This window comes from Diabrotica undecimpunctata, chromosome 2, assembly GCF_040954645.1.
Source record: "Diabrotica undecimpunctata isolate CICGRU chromosome 2, icDiaUnde3, whole genome shotgun sequence".
In the NCBI taxonomy this organism is placed as follows: domain Eukaryota; kingdom Metazoa; phylum Arthropoda; class Insecta; order Coleoptera; family Chrysomelidae; genus Diabrotica; species Diabrotica undecimpunctata.
The window spans coordinates 94257610-94282132 of NC_092804.1; the positions used below are offsets into that span (position 1 = coordinate 94257610).

General features: G+C 32.6%; 1 protein-coding gene across 4 annotated transcripts in view; it reads left to right on the forward strand.

Moving 5' to 3' along the window:
- The window catches only part of Pi3K92E (phosphatidylinositol 3-kinase 92E), a 747272-nt gene that overhangs the window by 642928 nt on the left and 79821 nt on the right, over nucleotides 1-24523 (forward strand). For all 4 annotated transcript variants that reach the window (XM_072523217.1, XM_072523215.1, XM_072523216.1 and 1 more), the window contains 2 exons: nucleotides 10367-10509; nucleotides 15693-15844. In XM_072523217.1, the coding sequence (XP_072379318.1) occupies nucleotides 10367-10509; nucleotides 15693-15844 (295 nt within the window). The remainder of the gene's footprint in view (nucleotides 1-10366; nucleotides 10510-15692; nucleotides 15845-24523) is intronic.

Sequence of the window (24523 nt, forward strand, 5' to 3'; positions counted from 1 at the left end):
AATGGCTCAGCCTATGTTTGTGGTAGAAGCCTGGCAGACCAACCAGAAAATTGCAAATTAGATCTTTTCTTTTCCTTAACTTAACGTCCAATTCTTCCCCAAATCCCAAGTACTTCCAAAAAATTAAAAATTATTCCTTCCCAAATCCAAAACTAAAGGGTACCAATACTTCAAGTTGGAGCCGGCAGGCTACAAGATAATAAAAACCTTGTTATTCTATGTTCTTGTACTTCATATAGTTTTTGTTGTAGTAACAAAAACTAGAATATAGTCGTCATTAAGTGACCTTGGCTTGAATATTTAATATTTCCACACTGGAATTTACTTATATATGTATATAAAAAATAAGAATGATTTTTGGATATGTCTAGCAAAGTGAGAAGATTTAAATGATTGAGAACTGGAAAATTTAAATGGAAGATGTAGGTGTATGGAAAGTAACTTACCAGAATCTTTCTAGGGATTTTCTTTCATAAAACAATATAAATTCTTAAAAATTGCACCAACTAAATAACTTCTTGCCACAAACAAAAACAATTCTTTACATTTCCCAAAAAAAAATCAAAAAAATTACTTAAATTTTCTTCTGTTTCCCAAAGATCCTGCCTGCCGTAATAAACTTATCAACTTCCTTCCTTGAAGTTCGGTTCTAAAATGAACTCATAGGTCAGAAGGTTAGGTTCGTTCCCTTCTTCTTCAATGACAAGGGAATCGATTCTATTATCGCCTACCTATCGATATATTGGACAGTAATATAAATTGCCTACTTTTACGGCGGCGAATTAGTAGCTATGTAGGGATTCGGTTTCATTATTTGAAAGATTTTGCTGACGTTTGAAGTGTTAGACGATTAACGATCGTATCGTTACAAGGTGACATTGGGTCTCCTTGTCTAACCCCCCGTTCTTATATTTAATATATACTTATTTATTTATAATATGAAAAATGGGTTCTATTTTTAGTACATATTACCATATGTACTAAAAATAGAACAACAATACATTTTATGCCAAATGACAAAAATTTAATTAAAAAATCAAGTTAAATATCGTTTAGAACAAATTTTTAAATAATATATAATTAACAAAACTTATAGGTACTTATAGTTACAATAGAGATTAATCAAAAACTATCTAAAATAATTGATTTGATTATAATAATTGTAGTTAAATTAAATTATTGTGTTATCACTTTCTGTGAACAAACAAAATTTATTTGATAGGAAAGATATAAGATTCAACAGATTAAAGTTTTTTGCAAAAAGGTATAGTTTAGGAGAATCAACTTTTTAGAAGTAAAAAATTGTTTAAATGATAAACAAACATTCCTACCATTCATTTTATCTCAAATGCAATTTGCACAGAACCTATTGGAAAATCTGGATTAGATTTTGTTGTAACAAACGTTATCAAAACATGAAGTTTATTTTTTGGCTTATACCCTATTGCAAAAAGAGCTACAGTATACGAATCTTACTGCATCCACAGACAGTGTTAGACTTTGTTCTAACAAACCTTTTCAAAATATGTATGTATGTATGTACAGCGTTAACAGGCCTTTTAGGCCCATTGCTGGATGGATAATTTCCATCGTTTTCTATTCTTAGCTAACAGCTTCCAATCTCTGATTCCCACCTCTCTGACATCTTCCATCACTACATCTCTCCATTTATTTCTTGGTCTTCCCCTCTTTTTTTTGCCCTCAGGTACTCTCCAAGCAATATTCTTGACTAGTCTATTACCTTGCATTCTTTCTAGATGACCGAGCCATTCGAGTCTACGTTTTTTCACCACTTTTGTTATTGTAGGGTTAGCATACAAATGATACACTTCTGCATTAGTTCGTCTTCTCCATTTTCCCTCTACTACTTTTCCACCAAATATTCTGCGAAGTATCTTTCTTTTCCATACTTCCAATGTGTTCTGTACGGTTTTGTTCATAGTCCATGTCTCGGCAGCGTATAGCATTGTGGGTCTAATTATAGTTTTGTATACTCTTATTTTTGTATTACGAGATATATCTTTGGCCTTAATTATTTTGCTCATGGCTCCAGTACACCTGTTGCTCTTGGTCAGTCTCAGGTTGATTTCAGTTTCTTCCTTACATGGCTGATCAATAAGAGTACCTAAATACATATATTCATCCACCTTCTCGAATTCTACAACTGACCCATTCTCCACCTCCAATTTAAAGGATCCCCTGGTGCTTATTCTTTTTTTGCTCGAGATCTCCATGTACTTCGATTTATTAATATTAACTTTCAGTCCCATTTTAGAGCTGTCCGAATCAGTCTTTTTGTTTGATAGTTCTTTTCCATTTCTTGCAATGAGAACCACATCATCAGCGTATGCTAAGCATTGGTGCTCCTTGTATAAAATAGTTCTGGATCTATTTATCCCACTAATCCTTTTTTCTTTAATTCCTTTTTTAAAATTTTTTCTAGAACTATATTGAATAGCAATGTAGACAACGGGTCTCCTTGGCGAACACCTTTTTTCACTTCGAATTCATCTGAGACTGTACCGTTGCATCTCACAGCACAAATGGTTTGTCTAATTGTCATTTTTACCAATCTTATTATTTTTTCTGGCACTTGGAATTCTTTTAGTGTTTCTATTAACTTGTTTCTGTCTATTGTATCGTAGGCAGCTTTGTAATCAATGAAAAGTACTTGTGCTGAAATGTTGTATTCATAGCAATTGATCAGGATTTGTTTTAGCATAAAAATTTGATCGGTGGTTGATCTTCCTTTCCGAAATCCTCCCTGGTATATCCCTCTATATATATTTCTAATCCTTTTTTAATTAGTATGGCGAGTACTTTATACATTACTTCTAATAAGGATATTCCTCTATAGTTTGCGCATTTAGTTATATCTCCCTTTTTGTGTATAGGAATTATAATCGACTTATTCCATTCTTGAGGCATTTCTTCGGCATCCCATACTTCTAATATTAGCTCACCAAGTTTGTTTATTAAGACCTCTCCTCCATATTTTATGTTCTCTGCCACAATGCCGCTCTCCCCGGGACTGTTTTGGTTTTTCATATCTTTTATTATTTCTTCATTTTCTTCTCTTGTGGGCTTTGGTATTTCTTCTATTACTATTTGAGGTCTAGGAACATAACAATTTTCTTCAGTAGTCACTTCGTCATTTAGTATCTCTTCGAAATATTCTTTCCACCTTTCACATATTTGGTCTTCATCCACTATCAGGTTTCCTTGCTTATCTTTTACATTCATCGTTCTTCCCTGGTACCCAGTTTTAATGTATTTTACTTCTTTATAAAAAATTTTTATTTCATTTTTCTTGTAATTTTCTTCAATGCGCTTAATTTTATTATCCATATACTTTCGTTGCCGCTCCCTTAGGATTCTCTTTACTTTTTTTCGTTGTACGGCATACCTTCCTAGGTCGTCTTGTTTTTGCGAACGTAAACTTTTTAATCTCAAATCTGATCTTTTTTTTAACTCCGTTCTGCATTCGTCATTGAACCAGTGGTTTTTTCTAAATCTTTTTGTTCTTGGTATGTTCTTCGACGTAGCTTCCTTTATAGTGTTTGTCATTTTCAAGAACTTTTGTTGTATGTTACTCACAGTAGTACTACAGTCTGTCCCAAACCCTTCTTTCAGTGCGTCACTAATTTTGACATAATATAGGATTTTAAGAATGTCGAGAATTATTGCATGTCATTTTAGTTAAATTTGACAGTTGCAGGATCGTAATCCCTCTTTTTCTAATTGAAAATAATTTAATAATTTTAATATTAGTCTTTGTTCTTTCTCGATATATCTCGGCATATTTAAAATATTTTTATGACAATAAATACAAAATTAAATTTTCACTGTAAAATGTCTGATAACACTAACCTGGAATGACAATTATTTTATCAGTTAACGTTGTGAAAGTACTGTCAAGATCGAGACCTTCTGCGTCAAATTATATTTATGCGCATCATCGATTGGATATCTATTTAGCGTATTCTAAACTCCAACCAATTATACACCCGTAAGTAGAATTAGCTTTACGATAAATAATTTTCTAAGTTCTATGTATAATAATCACAGACTCACGTTTTTTTCTGTCACTTCTAGCTTAATGTGTTAGAGAGAATTCGATCAACTATGACGCACTGAAAGAAGGGTTTGGGACGAACTATATCTTGTTTGGCGTAGGTTTCTTGTATATCCTTTTGATAGTCCTGCTCTACCTCAAATTTTCGCAGTTTTTCAAAGTTAAATTTACGTTACACTTTCTTTTTCCGTTTATGCTTTTTAATTATTGCTTCTCTCCTATTAATTCTAACCAAAAAATGATCTGAGTCTACGTCAGCCCCTCTGCACGTTTTCACATTTGTTATTAAATTCGCAAACTTCTCTTGTATTAAGATGTGGTCTATTTGATTAGTTCCATTTGACCCCGTTCCTTTATATATATTTTTTCTCCTAAAATGGGTACTCATTATCTTCATCCTGTTTTCAATTGCGAATGTGATTAATCTCTGTCCATTATCATTTGTATTCAAATGTTTACTTTCACCCCCTGTTATGTTTGTTGAAAACCCACTCCAAAATTCCTATTATTGCCTTCACTTGTATAAAACGTGTATGGGCTAATCTTTTCAACGTTGTTTCCAGTTAAATGTGTTTCCTGTATTGCTAAGATGTGTATTTTATATTTTTTTTTAGTTCTTCTATTAGGTTAATTAATGCTCCCTCCTCGTATACTCCTCGAACATTCCATGTCGCAATATTTAGGTACATATTCTTATTTTTTATTTTGCTATTTATGTTCAAACTCATTTTCCTGTTCATCGCTAGGGTCCGTTGGCATAATGGGCCATCTTTGCCTTTTTCCACTACTATATGCCGTTTTTTGGGTCCATATTTCTAGAATTTTCTCGTTTGAAAGTACCATTTCCGGCCCATACCCAATTTATACCATCCACAGTTAGTTTTCTGTACCCTATCTTTACATTTCTACCTTCAGCTCTTAATTCCTTGCTTTTATTTACGATTTCCTGCCTCATGTGTCTTTCTTTTTCGGTCAGGTCATCGTTGATGAAGATCTTTTCTCCAGTAAGAAATCTGAGTTTGCTTTTTTCTTTCATTACCTTAATTTTTTCGCCATAATCCTTCATTGCAGATTCTATTTCGACATCCTCTTTTAGGTGCTTTTGTATAAAATCTTTTACGTTATTTTTTAAGAGTGTTTCATCTGTTGCGTTTATTGGTAGACTCGTAATTACTATGTTATTTCTTTTCATCTGTTTTTCAATTCTTTCTACTTTGTTTTCAACCTGGGTTAATTTGTTTTTTGTTTCTTCCAATTCTTGATTTATCTTTATATTTTCTTTTTTCAGCGCTATCATCTCTTCTCTATATTCCGTATTTTCATTCCTGATTTCTTTCAGTTCTCCCATGATCTTCTTAAACATGCTTATAACGTCGTCCAAATCCTCTGAATCTTCTTCCTTTGGTTTTCTTTTGCTTGGGGTTCTGGCAGTTTTTTTGCTCTGCAGGAAAGGTGAAGTTGACCCTCTATCTTTTCTCTTCTGACGCGTTATCATCACTGTCCGTGTACATCATATCTGTTTCTAAGGACCGCGAAAGGAACTAGATTCGCTTCAACCGCTCAAAAATCCAGTTCCTATCAGTCCTCAGTTTGCAGAACTATTTTTAACTTTGGCAACGTAGCAAAACTAACGGCCAGAGTTCCTCCAGTATGACTGTTTCGAATTGTAAATAACTTTACTTACTTTTATCTCTTCAAACACTAGTTTTTACCGAAAGCGAGTTTTTTCCAGAAATTTCTCACTGTGGTATTACGAAGCCTTTTTAAATTCACATAATGTAAACAAAGCGTAAATTTTTTTTCGCTACTAATCGCAATATTTGGGATTTTAGTAGGAGAAAAATATATTTACTTTTATCTGCTTAGTACACCGTTGCCGTCTCCTTTTCAAAATATGAAGTTTATTTTTTTTTTCTTACGTCCTATGTCAGACACAGTGTATTAATCTTATTACATTGACAAACAGACCATAACAATTCCTTTATGCAAAGTCCAACATTTATTAATATTCCATCACTAATTAATATAACATATTATACAGTTAGTAAAACAAAGAATTTCACAAAGAGGTCATAAGATGCAACAGATCGTTAGATGAGTCTTTGGAATTAGAACTTCTAGATAATAATCTAGATCTTCCAGCCTGTTTGTAAATCCCCAGTAAATTCCTCTATTAGAATGAAAAAGACAGTCAAGATTTGATTTCACGTACAAAGTGTCTATGTATCTGTTTATACGTATTTCGCCCTAATAGGGCTCATCAGAACAGATATTCATAGGCCTTTTCAAAGTGACAAATAAATCTTTTGTGTCTTTAAGAAGCAACACTAAAATGGCTTCGATATGGACGCAATAGCGACATCTGATAATAAATCCGTAAAATAGTTTCGAAACACAATTCAGATTTCTGCCTTAATCTGAGCCTTCTAAAAATTGCAAGGTAAAACAGACGTTGATAAAGATGTTAATAGAGACATGGGGAATCTAAAATTTGCATTCCACGACATCTCTCCTCAACTAAGCAGAAATCCTTAGCGAATTGGTTTCTTGTACTCATACAGAGTAGATCCGAATAAAATAAACAAGACAGTCAAGATTTGATTTCACGTACAAAGTGTCTATGTATCTGTTTATACGTATTTCGCCCTAATAGAGCTCATCAGAAATACGTATAAACAGATACATAGACACTGATGAGCCCTATTAGGGCGAAATACGTATAAACAGATACATAGACACTTTGTACGTGAAATCAAATCTTGACTGTCTTTTTCATTTTATTCGGATCTACTCTGTATGAGTACAAGACACCAATTCGCTAAGAATTTCTGCTTAGTTGAGGAGACATGTCGTGGAATGCAAATTTTAGATAGAAATACGTATAAACAGATACATAGACACTTTGTACGTGAAATCAAATCTTGACTGTCTTTTTCATTTTATTCGGATCTACTCTGTATGAGTACAAGAAACCAATTCGCTAAGAATTTCTGCTTAGTTGAGGAGACATGTCTTGGAATGCAAATTTTAGATTCCCCATGTCTCTATTAACATCTTTATCAACGTCTGTTTTGCCTTGCAATTTTTAGAAGGCTCAGATTAAGGCAGAAATCTGAATTGTGTTTCGAAACTATTTTACGGATTCCTCTATTAGAGTTAACCCTTGTTAGTACGGAGTCCAATACAATCTTAAATAATAAGGGGATAAAACACAGCCCTGTAATCCGTTTAGCACAACTGTTGGGTCATATGTTATACCGTTGTGTAGGACTTGGCTTTTTGTATCACTATAGATTATATTCTCATTTCCTTTAGAGCTTTCCATATGGCCATATGTGTAAGTGTCTCGAAGGCTCTCTTGAAGTCCACAAAGCATATGAATAATGGAGAGTTGAATTTCTGCAACTGTTCTATGATTACTCTAAGTGTGTTAATTTGGTCTATGCATGATCGGTTTAGATTAGAAGAGGACATAAGCGCCACACAGTTTGGATTCAGAGGTGGAGTGGGAACACGGGAAGCTTTGTTTGGTCTGAGTGTGTTAATGCAAAAATGTTTGGATGTAAACCAAGACCTCTACGTAGGTTTCATAGATTTTGAGAAGGCCTTCGTAAAGTCAGACACCAAAAGCTGTATGAAATCCTAAGAAGCAAAAAGATCGACAGTCGCGACATTAACATCATATCCAGGTTGTACTGGGGACAAATAGCAAAAATCAAAGTTGATAATCAGTTAACCGAAGAAATTGAGATTCGTCGAGGTGTGCGTCAGGGTTGTTTATTATTCAATATATATATATATATATATATATATATATATATATATATATATATATATATATATACATATATATATATATATATATATATATACATATATATATATATATATATATATATATATATATATATATATATATATATATATATATATATATATAGCGAAACAATATGTCAGGAAGCGCTCCTAGAGCAAAACATTGGTATGAACATTAACGGAGAGTTAATTAACAATATACGATACGCTGATGACAAGCTAATAGTAACAGATAACCTAGCAAATTTACAGTTTTTGATGGAAAAAATAAACACACATACCCATAAGTATGGTCTAAAACTGAACATTAAAAAGACTAAATTCATGATTGTAACAAAGAAGCTATACACCAATGTGAATTTAACCATAAATAATCAGCCAGTTGAAAGAGTTACGTCCTACAAATATTTAGGGGTTTGCTTCACTGATACTAATGACCAGACAAGAGAAATCAAGAGGCGAATAGAGATAGCGAGACAATCGTTTGTCAAAATGAAAAAGTTCCTATGCAGCCGGGACATAAATATAAACTTAAGAATGAGAATGTTAAGGTGCTATGTTTTCTCCGTTCTGCTGTACGACATGGAAGCCTGGACATTGAAAAAGATCAACATTAAAAACATTGAGGCATTCGAGATGTGGTGTTACAGGAGAATGTGGAAAATACCATGGACAGAAAGAGTAACAAATCAAGATGTTCTGCTGAAGATGGGGAAGGAATGCGAAGTCATAAAAATCATACAAACGAAAAAACTGGAATATCTGGACCACATAATGAGAGGAGAAAAGTACTCTCTGCTTAGACTCATAATCCAAGGAAAAATCTCGGGAAAGAGAAATGTGGGACGTAGGAGGATTTCCTGGTTGCGAAATTTAAGGAAGTGGTATGGGTGCAGTTCAATACAGTTGTTCAGAGCTGCAGCCAACAAAGTAAAGATTGCTGTGATGGTAGCCAACCTCCGATAGGAGACGGTACTCCAAGAAGAAGAAGATGATCGGTTTGATCTGAAGCCGGCTTATTTCTTCCCTATCATTGGTTCCACACTATTTGTCAACAGGTTGTTTATAATCATTACTATTAATTTATTTATGGTATTCTGTGATTCCTCTTCAGTTTTCGCAATATCTTTTGTCACCCATTTTTGAAATCCTTATTATAAGTCCCGTTTTCCATTCTTTGGGGAACTTTTTCTCTCTCCAAGCACTTTGCAAAAGTTTTTTGATTAGCTCTGTTGTTGCAGTTGGGCAAGTTTTTAACAACTCTGGTAGAATATTGTCAGGGCTGGATGCTTTGTGCGCTTTCAGTTTTTCTATGGTCATTTCTATTTCTTCTATTGCTGCTTCATTGGTGTTAATTCTTAATGTGTTTATATTGGGGTTTATATTTTGTGCGTCTTTTGGTAGTGTTAGAACTGCAGCGACTTATTGAAATGTCCATGCCATCTTTTAACTTGTTCCTGTGGCGATATTATATTTACACCTGTATTGCCTTTTGCAATTGGTTGGTGGGTGGCATATCTGTTGTTGGCCAGCTTTTTAGTGATATTATATAATTATCTCATACTTTGATTTTCATCGGCGATACGCGCTTCTTCAGCAAGGTTTTCTGCCCACTTTTTTTCTTTCCTTGCTGCCTTCTTGACTTTATTCGCTTTTTTATAACTTTCTCTGGGTCGTTTTCTCTGCATCTATCCTGGAATTTAGTAGTTCTAGATTTTGTTTGTGGCGTTCTATTTTGTTGCATGTTTTCTCTCTAGTGAACCACTCTTCCTTTACGTATTTTTTGAGATCCAAAATCTTTTCACTTTATTCCACAAGGACATTACTAATCGTTTCTCAATTCTTTTCCTACCTTTCTGTCTGTCTGTTCGGTTCTTTCCTATTCCTAGCTATCTTGAATTTAATTTCAGCTATCATCAGGTAGTGATACTGGCTGCATTTAAAACGTAACAATATGTTAAACGTCAAAATACTCAGAGTATAAAAACACTATATAATAGAGTATATAGTATAGTAAACACAAATAGAAACTATAGGTACTTATTTGCAATTTTGTGCAGTATTTTGCAATATTTCTTATATATTATCAAAAGAGGCAAAACTCCTTTATAGAGCATTGTATGATTATATTGAGCTCCAATTAGGTTAAATTAATATACGATAAAATAAAGCAGGTAGACAATTGAATAGAATAGAACTTATGTCTGCCTTGTTACACAGAGGTATGTCTCTTTGCCGTGCTACTTTGTTGATATATGATTCACAATTATTTTAGTTAATTTTCTATTATAAATAGTCTTATTGTAAATAAAATATTATTTACAAACAGTTGCAGCACAATGCTAAAAGGATTCTTACCATAGTACTTGGTGTTTTGTCCGGTTATTATAATGTAATTTTCACTATTACTTACTCATAAACCTTCACACAACACATTTTGTTTTATTTATATATCTTTTATATTGTTTGTTTTAGGATGAATCCTTATGGCTGCATATCATTAGAAAATCGTGTAGGTATGATCGAAGTAGTATTAAACGCGGACACGATAGCAAACATTCAAAAAGAAAAAGGGATGTTCACAGCAACGGCTGCCTTTAGAAAGGGACCCATCTTAGGTAATACACCTATTTTTAAATCAATTAATTCTTAACTTTAGTCTATCTAGCATGTCACGAATATGAGATTAGTTTCAAGATTTGAAAACATGTAGCAATATATTGAGAGCAAAAAACATAGAGCCTATCCTGAAACGAACAGCATTGAATTGTTAATTCCTGGTTTCGATGTACTTTTTTCCTACAATCATCTGACTATTCTTTTACCAAAGATTGTTATAAGATTGACTTCTTTCGAGATATTTATAAGCTAAAACTTATTATCAAATTGATGGCATTAAACCAATTAAAATAAAAAAACACTTAACTATTTATAAAATTTTTTTTTATGTCAAACAAAATAGCACAATGCTATTAGTGTGTCAATGACAGTACACCAAAATTTTGTAAACAAAGAAAATTTTTTGCACTTGAAAGCAGAGATAAAGTTGACAAAATACTTTTATTTGAAGCACAAAGCATAGCTAACTTTTTGCTCCGATTTATAGCTGTTGATGACCTTTGTTAATCAATAAACTCGCGCTCCTAAAAATCATTTCAAATAGTGTATATAAAGGTCCCCTGTTATTAAACAAGGCAAGACGGTTTTGTTACGCCAACTATGTTTTTGAGTGTTATAAGTCGACTGCTTAGAAATGGGTAAATATAAGTTTTTCAATGAGGATACGTACCTGGCTACAAGTTTGCGATTACAATTACCAAAATATGAACTGGATTTCTAAAATAGTTCCTTAATTGTTTGATTTGCTTCCCAGCGATTATCCCAATTTAAATAAAAAAAACAACTATAAGTTAAACACTAAGATTACAAAAACTGTTCGTTTAAATAACATTTTTGTCGATAGACCACTTACCTAAAAAATGCAATTTCCTATATAATACCAGATCATTTAATTTTTAACTATAAACAAAAATTTAATAAATGACGACAAGTATGAATTTGATGGTAATACAATCTTCACAGATCGCCGCCGCAGTACATATTTCTTTGTCGATAAGCGTGTTTTAATGACATGAATCATTTTTCAATGATATGTGTGGATGGAACCTTATTTTTCTAATAACAATATATGTTCTTGCAAAGGCATGACTTTGATTATTTGGTAAACCGATATTATACGCCACAAAAAATTAAATAAAATCATTAAAACTTATTATTATTACCTTATGTTACCTTAGTACCTCATTATATTAATAAATTCACAGAAAAAATCAAATTTAAATAATGCGAGCAAAATAAACAATGCAACAGTGTAAAAACATCCAGTACATCACTGTATAACGTCTACTGCACGAATGGCTTTGCTGGTCTTCCAATTTCGAATTTGTATCTGCGCGGTGACTTTTTTATTTCACGAGTTATCTGCTCGACTGTAGTTTCCATAGTCCAATTGTGTTTAATTTCCATCATATATGAATTACAAAAGTGAAATCAACACCTACAGTACACCAATTACAAGTTTTTATCAATAGAGCGCTACAAAAAATACTTTGTATATTTTGGTGATAATCTAATCTCGAATCAAAGTTTATGAAACCTAGCCAACCAAGAAAATGTGATAAAGCAAATAAGGTAAAAAAGCACTGGCGAGAAAGAGAGTTCTCCTCATACATATACAAAACTGTTTAAGAAGCATTGTCCTATTGCCCTGTTTATATTCTATATTATTTTTATAGATTTTTATTATATATATATTTTCTCTTAGTTTAGCTTCTTCGTAGTAATCTTTAATTTTCCTCTTTCCTTATTCGCTCCTTTATGAAGTTTTACTTTATTTTGTAACACATTACTTCACTTTTGTATTTTTCGTAAATCTTATTTTAAACAATATTACTTTTAGTTTGTTCTAAATTATTGTTACGAACATGCATTCGGCGTGGCCCATGTAACGGATGCATCTCGAAAGCGCCGAGAACTTTCCATAGATGTATCGAGCGCGGGAGAGGTCGAGCCGTTAAACAAGGAATTAGAGGTGGGACTACTCAAGATGATTCTAGAACAATACTTTTGGTATCTATATGTAACGAGGTTATAAGTAGGGTAGAGTTGATAGGATGTTTTCGTACTGTAAACTTATAAATAAATATATTTATATAAATTCGAATCGCTCGTTTTATTTAATCTCGCTACATTTGGTGTCCGGTGTGAGATTTAGAAATAAATTCAGCAGTGATTGCTAAATAAAAAAAGACTTTTGAACTTTTTAAAAATTATTGTTCGTCGAGAACAGCCGCATAGTTCGATAGTGATCTTTGTAAAAAAAAAGAACATTTAAAAAATACGTGTGTGCCTGACCAAAGATGCTGCTAGTAGAAGTTTTAGTAAAACAGTTGCGTGAGCAACTAGAAGAACGCGATGAAGACTGCAGCGAGTCCAAGAAGATCCTCCAAGAACGACTGAAGAATGTTCTTAACAAGAATGGAGATGACCCAGAGACATTCTATTTTCAATCAGCAGAAGAAGCAGTTTTCTTTAAGATCGAAGAGAGTTCTAGAAAAAATTATAAGAAATTTGAATATGTCTCGCAAATGATTGAAGAAACTTAACAGTTGCGTGAGCAACTAGAAGAACGCGATGAAGACTGCAGCGGGTCCAAGAAGATCCTCCAAGAACGACTGAAGAATGTTCTTAACAAGAATGGAGATGACCCAGAGAGAGACATTCCATTTTCAATCAGCAGAAGAAGCTGAAAGATCGAAGAGAGTTCTAGAAAAAATGATTGAAGAAGACGGCTTCCATTTGCGAAAAGAGATGAAGCCGAAGACATCATCAAAGATATGAACAAACAAGGGGTAATTGAACCATCAAACAGTCCATGGACATCACCAGTAGTACTAGTAAAGAAGAAAGATGATTCAACACGTTTTTGTATTGACTACCGACAGCTCAATGCGGTAACTAAAATAGATAGTTATCCTTTGCCCAGAATAGACGATACTTTGGATACTTTTTCTGGTTCTCGTTGGTTCTCCACACTCGATCTGAAAAGTGGATATTGGCAAGTAGACATAGAGCCAGCTGATCGGGAGAAACCGCATTCACGATAGGATCAGGGCTTTGGCAGTTCACAGTCATGCCCTTTGGTTTATGTAATGCCCCTGCCACATTTGAAAGATTAATGGAGGCAGTTTTAAGAGGTCTAACATGGAAAACATGCCTGGTTTATTTAGATGATGTAATTGTAGTTGGAAGATCCTTCGATGAACATGCCAACAATCTGAAAGAAGTCTTTCAACGATTGCGAGCAGCGAATTTGAAGTTAAGTCCGAAGAATTGTCACATGTTTCGACGAGACGTGAAGTACTTGTGACATATTGTAGCAAGTAATGGTGTAACAGCTGATCCTGAAAAACTTGCAGTAATTAAGGATTGGCCAGTACAAAGAGATAAACACGAAATTAGAAGTCTTCTTGGTCTATGTACATATTACCGACGTTTTATCAAAGGATTTGTCAACATCTCCAAGCCATTAACAAAGTTGACAGAAGAAGGCAAAGAGTATACATGGAACGAAGAGTGTCAAAAAGCATTCGAACTATTACAAATGGCTTTGATCAGTGCACAGCACAGCAGGAGAGAATTGCTAGGCGTAGTGAAGGCTTGCGAGCATTTCCATAAATACTTGTATGGTAGAAAGTTTATTCTTCGTACGGATCACGCCCCTCTAAAATGGCTTCTACAATTCCGTAATCCAGAGGGCCAGGTAGCAAGATGGTTAGAACGATTACAAGAATATGATGATGAGATCGAACATAGGGCTGGAAGAGTTCACTTAAATGCTGATGCCCTTTCGAGACGGCCGTGCAGTGCAAATTGTAATCACTGTCTTAAATTAGAAGAACGGCTTTGCCCCGTGAGACGAATCACCGTCATTAATAATCAATGGCAGCTTCAACAGCTACAAGACGCTCAAGCAGATGATTTATGTATAAAAATAGTATTGGATTGGATGCGTCGAAGTGAAAGACCTTCTTGGCAAGACATTAGTGCATGTAGTCCCGAAGTCAAATGTTACTGGAGCCAATGGAATTGCCTAGTGCTAAAAGATGATCTTCTGTATAGAACCTTTGAACGATGATGGTACAGAAACTAAGCTTCAGTTGATTGTACCTAAAAGTATTGCGTCAGTTACATGACGGTGCATCAGGTGGACACTTTGGTGTTACGAAGACTCTGCAAAATGTTCGAGAACGGTTCTATCGGGTGAACTGTAAAGATGATGTAGGAAGATGGTGTGGGAAATGTGAACTGTGTGCAACCAGTAATGGTCCAGTTGGTAAAAAGAGGGCATCCATGAAACAGTACAATGTTGATAGTCCTATGGAAAGAGTAGCAATCGACATTGCAGGTCCACTTCCAGGGACAAATGATGGAAATAAATATATCCTGGTAGCCATGGATTATTTTACGAAATGGACTGAGGCCTATGTGATACCAAATCAAGAAGCTGCTACCGTTGCAGAGGTACTTGTTAAAGAATTCTTTAGCCGATTTGGTGTTCCTTTGGAGATCCACTCCGACCAAGGGCGAAACTTCGAGTCAACCCTTTTCCAAAACGTTTGTAAACTGATTGGTGTTAATAAGATCAAAACGACACCCCTGCATCCTCAATCAGATGGAATGGTCGAGAGAATGAACCGAACGATGGGTAAACACCTGTCCAAAGTTGTATGTACCCATATTGGCCCATGTAACGGTTGCATCTCGAAAGCGCCGAGAACTTTCCATAGATGTATCGAACGCGGGAGAGGTCGATCCGTCAAACAACGAATTAGAGGTGGGACTACTCAAGATGATTCTAGAAAAATACTTTTGGTATATATATATATATATATATATATATATATATATATATATATATATAATATATATATATATATATATATATATATATATATATATATATATATATATATTATATATATATATTATATATATATATATATATATATATATATATATATATATATATATATATATATATATATATATATATGTAACGACGTTATGAGTAGGGTAGAGTTGATTAGATATTTTCGTACTGTAAACTTATAAATAAATATATTTATATAAATTCGAACCGCTCGTTTTATTTAATCTCGCTACATTATTGATGATTATTGTTCATAAAATTTATATTTTAATAAAGGTAACCAAAATATAATAATACATTTTATTTTAGCATGGTTAAAAGACCACAATACTTCTGAGACTGCCTTAAATAAAGCTGTTACTGAATTTACTCTATCATGCGCCGGTTATTGTGTGGCCACTTATGTGCTGGGTATTGCTGATAGACACTCGGATAATATTATGGTTAAACAAAATGGACAGGTAAAAATAATTTATTACGTCATTTATGACACACTATCAGTATAAGAAATTAATTATTCGTATAAATACGTACTTCTGATCTTAATAAATAAAAAGTTTATATTTTTCCTCAATTAATAGCTTCGGTTTGTACTAAAACGTCATCTATAATTGCTTATGGTGGACTTATACTAACTAATTGATATGCGCATAATTTGGTAGTGTCTTCTCTATTTTTTATAGTTTCAATCTCAAATCTTTTTTCAAAAAATTTTAAATATAGATAGTTCTTCGAATTGTATATTTTAGTAAAGTCAGTTAACAATTTAGTTAGGATCAGTCACATTAAATTAAAAACTTTACTTTATTTTCATAATTAACAAGTTATACATAAAAAAATAAATGTTGTCTGAAATTCCTTTGGTTATCGGTCTGAGATTAGACTACGTACATGTTATACTATTGGCATTGTTTAAATAGGACTAGTTAGCCAACGCAATATATAAATTTGTTTGATTCTAAATGAGACAGTCACTAGATGTCACCACTCTTTCTGTCTCAATAGATTTTAATACACCATTGTTTGTTTGATATACATTATACTAGATGGTGCTATGTGAAAAAGTTAAAGACTAAATAAACGTCCATTTTTGATCCCCTGAATTAAATTCACCAGCGTTGCAATATTTCACTGACATAGTAGCAACAGGTTTACTTACAAATAAAAATGTTACAAAAAACAGACCTTGAATCACTTAAGATATTCATTTAAAATAGAGTTACTACTATCAACTAGTAAATATCGTGTCATACATAAACGTACTGTGGCTTTTAAATCTTCCTATATCTAAATAAGTTTAAAGAATTTAAATATTTTATTTTATTTGGAAGTGTATTACAAAAATTTGGTCCGAGGTAAGTAAAACATTTTAATTATATGTGTTTAAAATATAAAAAAAACATTGTATGAGAAATGAACAAATTAGGTATTTAGAAATAAATTTTACCGGATAATACATTCGATAATATTTGAAAAAAGTGATTTTAAATTAAAATAATGTTACTTCCATAATAAATAAATGGTTTTTTGCAGATGGCCGGAAATATTTGTTGTTATTACAAATGTGGTTTATCACCATACAATATTCATGGATTAAGAATGTTCAGATTTCCGACAAAAATCCTTCGGCTTGTCAAAGATGGGTATTACACTCTGGTAAGTAAATAGAAACTTTTTTTATATTCTTTTATTTTACACCGTTTCCGTTACGTAATTAACTTGAAAAAATGTTTATTTTTTTTCATTCATCATTTTTTATTATCGCCAGGGTGCACCCGTCATATTCGAGATGCATTAATTTGAATTTTACGTTTTCGTTGGTATTATAATTATGATATAATAAACTTCAGAAAAACAAATTAGTGAATAAATATCAAGTTAATAAACATAAACAAAGTATTAGATATTTAAATATGTATTTCTTTAGCTATTTTTAGTTATTGTATTGAAAAGTAGAAATAAGTTCATCTTTATCGGAGAACTAATTTATACAAAGGTCCATCTGGGAAAAAATTATTGATTTCACGTAAAAATTTTATACAGATATTTGAAGGTTCTAAAAGATATATGAGGGTTAGTTAATAATAAACCTGTGAAGACATACAGGTGATTTTGGCTATTAACGTTTTTTATCTAGTTTAGAGAAAAATAGTTAAAATAAAAATTGTAGATTCAAAAGGTTCTTCCATTTGTGAGTTTCTAAATTAAAATATATAAAGAATTCACCAAAATAGTTGCAAAAAACCCTTGATTTTGCAGAAATTTATAAATTTTAATAACTTTGTTTTTGCATAATGGTATGTAATGTAACTAATAAAAATAGTGACGATTTGTTTATCGTAGAAAGCGATTATGTAAACAACTTTTTGTTGACCTATCCCAGTTTAAAAAAAATTATGTTTTACGTGCCACAGAAGCCAAGATATTGCAAATTTTGCAATCGCGCTTCATTTTGAAAAAGTTCAAATCTAAAAAAAAACCGAGCTCAAATGGTTCTCCATTCTACTTTTCCGAAGCGGTATTTTACGAATACCATCATTTTAACGGGTTATCAATTTTTACTTCTTTACCGCATATGCCATATGTAAGTTGGAACGCACAATTCAGATCTTCATTTAGGGCCCCTTCAATTTTCAGCTCTTACTGTTAATAGACAATGGAAGTATGATTTTAAGAATAAAATGCTTTGGTTTTAAATATAAAATGCTCTCTTGCCTAGTAATGGTCATAGAAGATTCTGTTTTTTTTTTAGAAAGTGTGTTTTTCACCAGTTTTTCATAAGCCTCTAAATAAGTTTGTGGCATAAACGATATCAACGTTATTATAAATGTTTATAAACAGATTAAATAACCTATAAACTATTTGCTCTGATTGATATTTAGCGCACTTTAATAACTTATTAATTTCCATAATTTCAAGGAGCTATGTTACATGTCTTTGCGCAAAAAAAGAGTTATTATAATTTATAAATAACTGCAAAAATAAGGTTTTTTTTGCAACTATTTCGGTTAATAGTTTCATGTATTTTAATTTGGATACTCTCAAAAATTACATAACTTTTTATGATCTACAACTCTAAAAAAGCTGAAAAAATCTTAAACGGGTATTTAAAGTCTCTAAAAGGTATATGAGGGGTAGCTGATGACAATTATGTGAAGACTTCAGCTAATTTTGCTTTGCTTTTGTATTAAACAATCGTAGAAAGTGAAAAAAGTTTATGCGCATAAAACGTTTCTTATTCATGTTAGAGATATATGGTTAAAATAAAAGTTATAGATCATAAAATGTTCTCTAATATTGAGATTTTAATAATTAAAATACATAAAGAATTGACCGAGATAATTTAAAAACCCTTATTTTTAAAGTAAAATTTATAAATGTTAATATAAATATAAATAATATAAATATAAATAACTTTCTTTTTTGCATAACGATATGTAATACAACTATTTAAAATTATGGCAGTTAATGAGTTTTTAAAGTGTGCTAAATATCATACAGAACGACGATACAGTTTATGAGTTATTCAATTTGTTTATCCAGGAGACCGATTATTTAAACAACTGTACTTGTCCAAACAGTCACTCTAGGGTTATTTTGTAAATAGATATCGATTTTTATGGCTTCGTTTTAAATTATTAAAAAAAAACATCAAGATTGTATTAAATTTGTTTTTAAAAATCAGTTTGAAGAATAACAAAGTTTTAGCATATAAAAATTTCTAAAAACTTTGACTTTTTTATGTCATACACTTGTATGTAGGCTCAATATAAAGCTAATAAAAAAAACATTTAAAAAAAAAACCAAAACCTATGGCCCAGAGGAAATCAAATAGCAGTTTTTTTCTTGTTTAAGAAATTGCAAATTTTTCATTGTTTATTAACATTAAGAGCTGAAAATTGAACACATTGTAAAAGAATATCTAAATTTTATAATTCGATTTATAAATGGCATACACAGTGAAGAAGTAAATTAGTTTTGAAACATTAAAATAATGGTACTCGTAAAATATCGCCACAGAAAAATGCAAGGGAGATCTGTCCGCTGCAATATCTCAGCTTGTTTCTTGTTATTGGTTATGGAAATTTCTGCTTTTTTTTTTAATTGTGCTTTTACACCAGCTTTTCATTGAGCCTACGTACAGCCGTATGACATGAAAAATATCAAAAGTAGTATAAATGTTTAGAAGCTAAAAAGCACTTTTTCAAACTGTTTTTTTAATAAAATGTTGAAGTTTATAAATAAAGCTTCAAATAATCGATTCAAAAAACGTCAAATAACTGTCAAAGGTTAAACACGCTTTTTAAAGTTCCTCACGGATTTTAAAGATTTAAACAGTGTTAAACAGATAAAGTAATTCATCGACGAGTTAACAATACGAAGCGAAGTTCTTTAATCACAATGTAATAAGAAAACTAGTATCAAATTTGGTTTTATATTTCAATAGTCGAATTTAATTGCGGCGGTGTAATTAAAGAAAACCAGTGAAAATCCCAAGAAATAGGTGAGATCCTTTTTTTCTTTCTTTCCAGTTTGGAAGAGGGTCCATTAGGTACTCAAATTTAGGTATTGTGTTACGGTCTGGGTAACCAGGACTACACATCATGAACAGCAATTAAATATTTACATTTACACAAAACAACTTCAATTCCAACCCAAAATCATATGTCGTTGACGCAGTCTCTAGACCTCCTTCCCGTTCGTTTTCTATTGTCATACACTCCATTTTGAATACTGTTTTATTTAAATATATTAAAGAAATTGGTGAAATAGTTTATCCAAAAAATATTACTTTTAGATCCCGCATTTTGAATAATCGAATCTGCATTTTCCTCACTTCTACCGACATCGTTGATCAACTAATACACCGAACGTCATAATTAATTCCACCGTCATTTTTATCTGCAGGCTTCTTTCTGCGACCAAAAGAATCCTTATTTCAAATGTATCTCCTTCCATCCCGCATTCTCTAATCGATCAGTCCCTAAGAAATACGGAATATCAGATGATCAATAGTCATATATCATGAGTTTTCCTAGGGTAACATTTGTAATAGCTGACAAGGTGAACTTCGAAGTGCAATCATCTCTGTTAATTAACCATGAAAATACATCCTTTAAAATATTTTTATTCTCTCACAGACTATAGTGTTTTCTTTGTAAGCTTACGGGTCGTACCGTGGAGTCTGATTGCAAAGTCTCCAGTTGACCAGATCACACACTCATTGCAGCTAATGCTCCTCCCTCTTCTTCATTTTCAGCTGACTCTAAGGAGTCCTTAATCCTGAATCCTTAACTTCATCAAAAGAATTTCTATCTTCGGAAATTGAGTCCATCTCCGTTAACTACATACCCATCCTGGCTGCCATTATGGATTTATCCATCTCTCGGCGTACTAATTCAAAGCCCATGTTGGCAGTAGGACAAAAAAGGGGACACTTCAATGACAGTCCTCCTGATACTCCTACCATTCTATCTTCATCCGGTATTCTTGCTCTATTAAGTTCTTTTCCTCCTTCGACATTTTCGATGCCACCCAAACCAGCCAAAAAATGTCCAAATCTAATCTTTGATTGGATTACTCGATGAAACCTTATTATATTTCCGCTATAGAAATGATTTACAAAGATAATCCGACTAATTTTACACTCAATTCCACGCAACTTATTACATTTCTTGAGAACTCTTTTGTATGTATCACCCCACTACAAGAAGCTTAAAAATCCTTCAACATAGATGGTATTCAAAAGGACTTATTGCAGCTCTACATAGGTACAAGGAAAAGATCACTAAAAAACCGTATCATTTGAATCTTAAAAAAGTTAAAAGAACAGCCTACCTCCGACTTACAAGAGTATATATAAGTGCATCCTCTGATAAATCTTCTGATGTCAAATCTAATCACAGCATACATGATGAATAGAATTTCTCTCTTTCTCTCGCATTTATTCATTTTTTCTGCTCTCTGTATATTTTTACTTCATCTTTTGCCAAATTTAGACACGATATTTAATTAAGTAAGAAAACTTTATGTACTTCAAATACTAGTCCAAGTCCAGTTTGGAAAAAAAATTGTTATTAAAAATTAACCTTAAAATATCCATCTATCTTTTTTAATCGAAAGGTTATCCTTGACAATTAAGAGACAGCCAAGATTCTGGCAGAAAATTTAAAATAAAAGTTTTGCAACAAATCTGGACCTAACCATATATACTCTTTTCTTCCTTCGCCCTTTCATTATTCATCCTCAGTTTCACAAGATACCAAATATCCGAACTCTCGTATAAACTATTTCGAACTAAAAGCTGCACTCAAATCTTATAAAAACACAAAAATTTGGGTTTTCTAGAATTATCTTGAAAAATTTCTCAAAATTCCTTAGGCACCAACGACCCTCTAAATGAAGCCAGTAAATTTACCACTGACATACCGCTGACAATCGTTAATGAAAGATCTTGCCCTAATCTATACTAAGATAAAAGAAAGATCATTACAAAAAAAAAATTTGTTAAAATCCTTTATAAAAGGTACATAAATTAAAAAACCCAAACGGGCTATCTTATATCTTATGTGGACCATGTCACCAACGTTGAGGTCCTACAGCGCATGACAAAAGAAAAAGAAGTGCTTAATTTAATTAAACAACGTAAGCTTGAGTACCTCGGCCACGTGATGCACAACGAAGAAAAATATCGAATTCTTCAACTTGTTATGCAGGGTAAAGTATTTGGCAGAAGAGGACCGGGACGCCGTCGTATCTCGTGGTTGAAAAATCTCCGACAATGGTTTGGGATGACCTCAGCGGAGCTGTTTCGCAGAGCAGTCAACAAAACCATGATAGCCTTAATGATCGCCAACATCCGGACCGGATAAGGCACTGAAGAAGAAGAAGGGCTATGTCATGAAGACAAATCGTTTTCGGAATCCATATTCCATCATCAGTGTCTAGGTGTACATTTTTTGAGCCACTAAATATCTGGGTAAAAACCCGTTAAAAGTTATATGTTACAATTTAGTTTACATTATTTAGTCTTATATATTAGGATGTTAAACTTACCAGTGGATATGATAACTCCACTCTCATTTATAAAAAAAAACTGTTTCACAAATCCAAGGCAATAAAACTAACCTTCATCCTATGAATTTAGTCATCCTTCATTCCTATATCCTAACTATTTCTCCTATCATCTTCAACAACACAGTTATCTCTGACAGTCAATTCATTTCCGACACACTCGCTAATGGGGTTGAAGACAGATTCAATAAAAGTAATATGGCTTTTACTCCCAGTTCTTTACGCGCTCAATCTTTCTCCACCATCTCGTCAACTCCACACGATGTCAAGTTTATGAACGCCTTGTTTACCCTAAATAAACTAAAATTTACCTTGTTTTCATGTACAAAATCTGCTGATGATCCCGATGATATCCCTTATATATTTTTAAAAAATCTCTCTAATACATCTCTCTCCAAACTTCTCGAAATTTATAACCTTATCTAGAACACACAAAAATTCCCAGATGTTTGGCGCAATTCTATAATCATTCCAATTAAAAAACCTGACCAGCCCTCTATAACTCCAATATACATGTATTTCGTCTGATTTCTCTTACTTGTATTACCTGCAAACTTCTTGAAACAATGATCAATGAAATACTCACGTGGTTCGTTAAACAGTATAATATTATTCCCGACGCTCAATCCGGCTTCCGACGTAATCGGTCTACTATTGATAACTTTTTTATTTTTCAAACACACATTTCTTAAGCAATCTATAATCAACAAGATGTCGTAGCAACTATATTTAACGTTGAAGGGGCATTTTATTCAATCTCCAGAAAAGCAATCATTGACAAAATCTCCCACTATAATTTAAATGGTAATATTTTCTCATTTGTAAAAAAATATCTAATTGAAAGAATCTTTAAAGTCCTTGCCAAGGGTAAACTTTTTCGATCTCTTCCTCAAAATTAAGGTGTCCCTTTAGAATCTGCATTAAGTTTAACTTTATTCATTCTTGCCGTCAACGAAATTTGCCTCCCATTAAATATGTTCAATACGCTGATGACCTAATCATTTACTGCCATCTTAAATCTGTCCCATCCTCATATAAACTTATACAAAGTGTAGTAAATCTACTTCAAGATAGATCTGACGAACTAGGATTATCACTCTCTGAGAGCAAAACCAAATTAATAAAATTTTCCATAGGGATTTCCACTCCCTTACCCCAAATTTTATTTAACAATTCTCTATTTTCTGGTGTTAATTATTGTAAAATTCTCGGTTTTATGTTTGACTCCAGATTAAATTGAAAAAATCAAATCTCTGAACTTAAAATCAATTGTTTTAAAAGGTTGAACATTTTTAAAACCCTCAGTCATCTTCAATGGGGTGCCAATAAAACTACTTCTAGGTCTGAGCGCTTTTCGCTTTAGTCCTATTGAGAGTGTATACCGTGAATCTAATGAACTTTCTCCTACCCAAGACGATAATCACTTCTACTTTCGTATGCTGCATCAACATCTGCAAATCCATTTAATCCCGTTCATTTCCTAATTGCCACAATGCCGTCTTCTTCCACTAACAATAACCAACACCTTATCATAAAACTTATACCTCAATTAATTTGTCCACTACTTAAAAATATTGACCTTTTTCTGACTAGTTCATTTCCTCTACCTTTGGGCTAAAGATCTCCCTTCAATATATACCTCACTCACTATTTTTAACAAACTTGAATCTTCTAACCTTCTTATAAAGAAAGCATTTTTAGAATTAAATTCTCTATACAGATGCTTCTAAAACTACCACTGTATTGGTTGTGCAGTAACCACTAAAAAGATCATTTCGGTTACCCTTAATATGCAACGTTTGCACAGGTGAACTATATAGTATTGTGTTGGCTTTTAAATGCATCTCACATCAAAACAGACATATTGCCATTTGTTCAGATTAACTTTCATATATCCATTTAGTCAATACAATTTTCACTGAGCACCTATTAGTTCAAAACATTCATGACATATACCAAAATCTCTCTGTTTACGATGTAACAGTCTCTCTCATATGGCTGCCTTCTCACACCGGAATTACTGGTAATAAAACAGCAGATCATTTTGCCAAATAAGCTACCAACCA